The sequence below is a fragment of the Mycetomoellerius zeteki genome, unplaced genomic scaffold (genome assembly GCF_001594055.1).
Source record: "Mycetomoellerius zeteki isolate Tzet28-1 unplaced genomic scaffold, Tzet1.0 scaffold87, whole genome shotgun sequence".
Lineage (NCBI taxonomy): Eukaryota > Metazoa > Arthropoda > Insecta > Hymenoptera > Formicidae > Mycetomoellerius > Mycetomoellerius zeteki.
The window spans coordinates 314,225-316,479 of NW_017257903.1; the positions used below are offsets into that span (position 1 = coordinate 314,225).

The following is a 2,255-nucleotide window of genomic DNA, read 5'->3' on the forward strand; positions in this document are numbered from 1 at the left end:
TAATTATGGTAGATTAAATATAAAGATAGGAAAATGAGAGAAAGTTATAACTGATATACCTGAATCGTATTAGTTCTCTTTCCATTCACAAAAATAGGACTGCCGACAAAATTACTGTACTTGTTGATAATGCCTGAATGTATTAAGAGAAGTTAGATTTTATTAAATGTACATAAAACAACATAAATAAATACATATCTTCATCGCTAATGTACTTACGATTGATAGTATTCTCATCACTGAATTCTCGGCTATCCGGTTTTAAGTGTATAACAATCTTTGTACCTGGCTGTACACCGTCTGCATTTGAAATCTCAAATGTACCCGATCTGTATATGAAGATATTGCTTATAATTTTACGGATGGCTACTATAAATAATATCGATAATATTTATATAGAGAAAAATAAATATTTTTTCTCACACATTACCCATCTGAGATCCAACAAAGACCTTCTGCATCTCTTGCAAAAGATTTTGTAAATACTTCTACTTTATCAGCAACCATAAAGGCACTATAAAATCCAACTCCAAACTGCCCGATAATTTTGGATGTATCATTAGAGTTTTGTTCTTCCTTCAGTTTTTCTAAAAATGCCTAAAATACATATATATCTATGTATACAAATGCTTTATATATATATAAATAAAGTTTGAAATATCATATATATAATACATATTTTATAAATTAAAAAAAATAAAAATATATAACCAAAATGATTACCTTAGATCCAGATCGAGCTATAGTTCCCAAATTGGATATCAATTCTTCTCTAGTCATTCCCACACCAGTATCTTGGATTGTTAAAGTACGATTTTGTTTATCAGTGCCAATATGTATCTCCAAGCTTCTATCACCAGCTACTTGTGTAACTTCGCTGTCGCTCAGACATAAGTATCTTAATTTCTCTAGTGCATCACTAGCATTTGAAACAAGCTCACGTACAAATACCTAGTAGATTAAGTGATATAAGTGATATAATCACTATAGTTTCTAATAAATTCATAATTTATTACCTCCTTATCTGAATATAAAGACTTTGCGACAATTTGTAGCAACATTTGCGTCTCAGACTGAAATTCATGCTTGGCACTCTCACCTGCATATAATAAAATATATTGCACCTGTTAATTTTTCTAGAAAACAATTTTAGATATAATGATCTTAATTACAACTAAGGACTTGCTGTAATAGTAGGCTAACCCTCAATGGAGTCAAATATGTAATAAGTATTGGTATTTTTCCATTATTTTATAACTTTAGAGTTTATTTATTATGTTTTTACAAATTGTTGGCTAGTTCATTATTGCAGCAAGTCCTTCAATTGAATATATTACCTGTAGCTTTCTCTGTGTCTTTTATAATATTATGGTACTCTGTAGTTTGAACCTCTGGTTGAGATGACAAATGTCGTGCATAATTGTAAATAACTATAAAATTAAAAATAATTTATATATTCCTTGATATCAATAAAATACAACTGAGAAATGCATTACATAAAAAAAAACAGATTTACAGAAAAACAAAAAAACTATAAAATAGAATATATTCGCAATAATGCGCAACATGCAAAAGTAAAATATTTGTTGGACACGATAAAAATAAAAGCCTGACAAACCTGGTAATCGTTGTGACTGAACTAATTTCTCTTGCAAATTTCTATTTAATAATCTTGAAAACGATTTTCCTAATCTAAAAGCGTGCTTAATTCTGAAGGCGGCTGCCATTTTCAAGTATACATGGAAATAACGTCTCGGCGCTAAACCAAAGCGCAGTGACACTGCCGTACACTGTATGACTGTACTTGACTATACGTCACTGGGTGTATTCAGTACTACAACCGCTCACTGAGCGCTCAGTGAGCTCTTGCATCTGATTGGCATATTCCGTTAGAACTAAAAATATAGACCAAACAGATACAAGAGATCTCTGAGCGCTCAATGAGCGGTCGTGTCTGTAATCTGTATATGCATTAGACCGGAATCAGACTAAGGGCCCTGGCACACAAAAAACTTAAGGCAGTAAGACGTAACCAGTAAGGAAATCAACATGTTGGATTCGCTACTGCTTATGTTATGGCCTTATGGACTCTACTGTGATTGGTCAATTCGCTTACTGCTTACATTTTACTGCTTAAGTTTTTTTGTGTGCCATGGCCCTAAGCATTAAAGATTGAGATTGAAGATTGAAAGATTGAAATTTGACCAATCAAAACAATAGAAGCTAAAATTCTTTTGCCCTCATTGGTCAAATTT

General features: G+C 31.8%; 1 protein-coding gene across 2 annotated transcripts in view; it reads right to left on the reverse strand.

The window, feature by feature from the left end:
• Nucleotides 1-1,786, reverse strand: part of Trap1 (TNF receptor associated protein 1) — a 3,455-nt gene extending 1,669 nt beyond the window's left edge. The window contains exons 1-7 of one of the 2 annotated variants that reach the window (XM_018459817.1): nucleotides 1,610-1,786; nucleotides 1,338-1,430; nucleotides 1,017-1,099; nucleotides 724-951; nucleotides 431-597; nucleotides 220-329; nucleotides 60-133 (exon numbers count right to left, since the gene is read on the reverse strand). In XM_018459817.1, coding sequence (XP_018315319.1) covers nucleotides 60-133; nucleotides 220-329; nucleotides 431-597; nucleotides 724-951; nucleotides 1,017-1,099; nucleotides 1,338-1,430; nucleotides 1,610-1,727 — 873 coding nt within the window. In that variant the 5' untranslated portion in view covers nucleotides 1,728-1,786. The remainder of the gene's footprint in view (nucleotides 1-59; nucleotides 134-219; nucleotides 330-430; nucleotides 598-723; nucleotides 952-1,016; nucleotides 1,100-1,337; nucleotides 1,431-1,609) is intronic. The other variant, XM_018459818.1, reaches the window with a different exon arrangement.
• Between the last annotated feature and the right edge of the window lie 469 nt (nucleotides 1,787-2,255).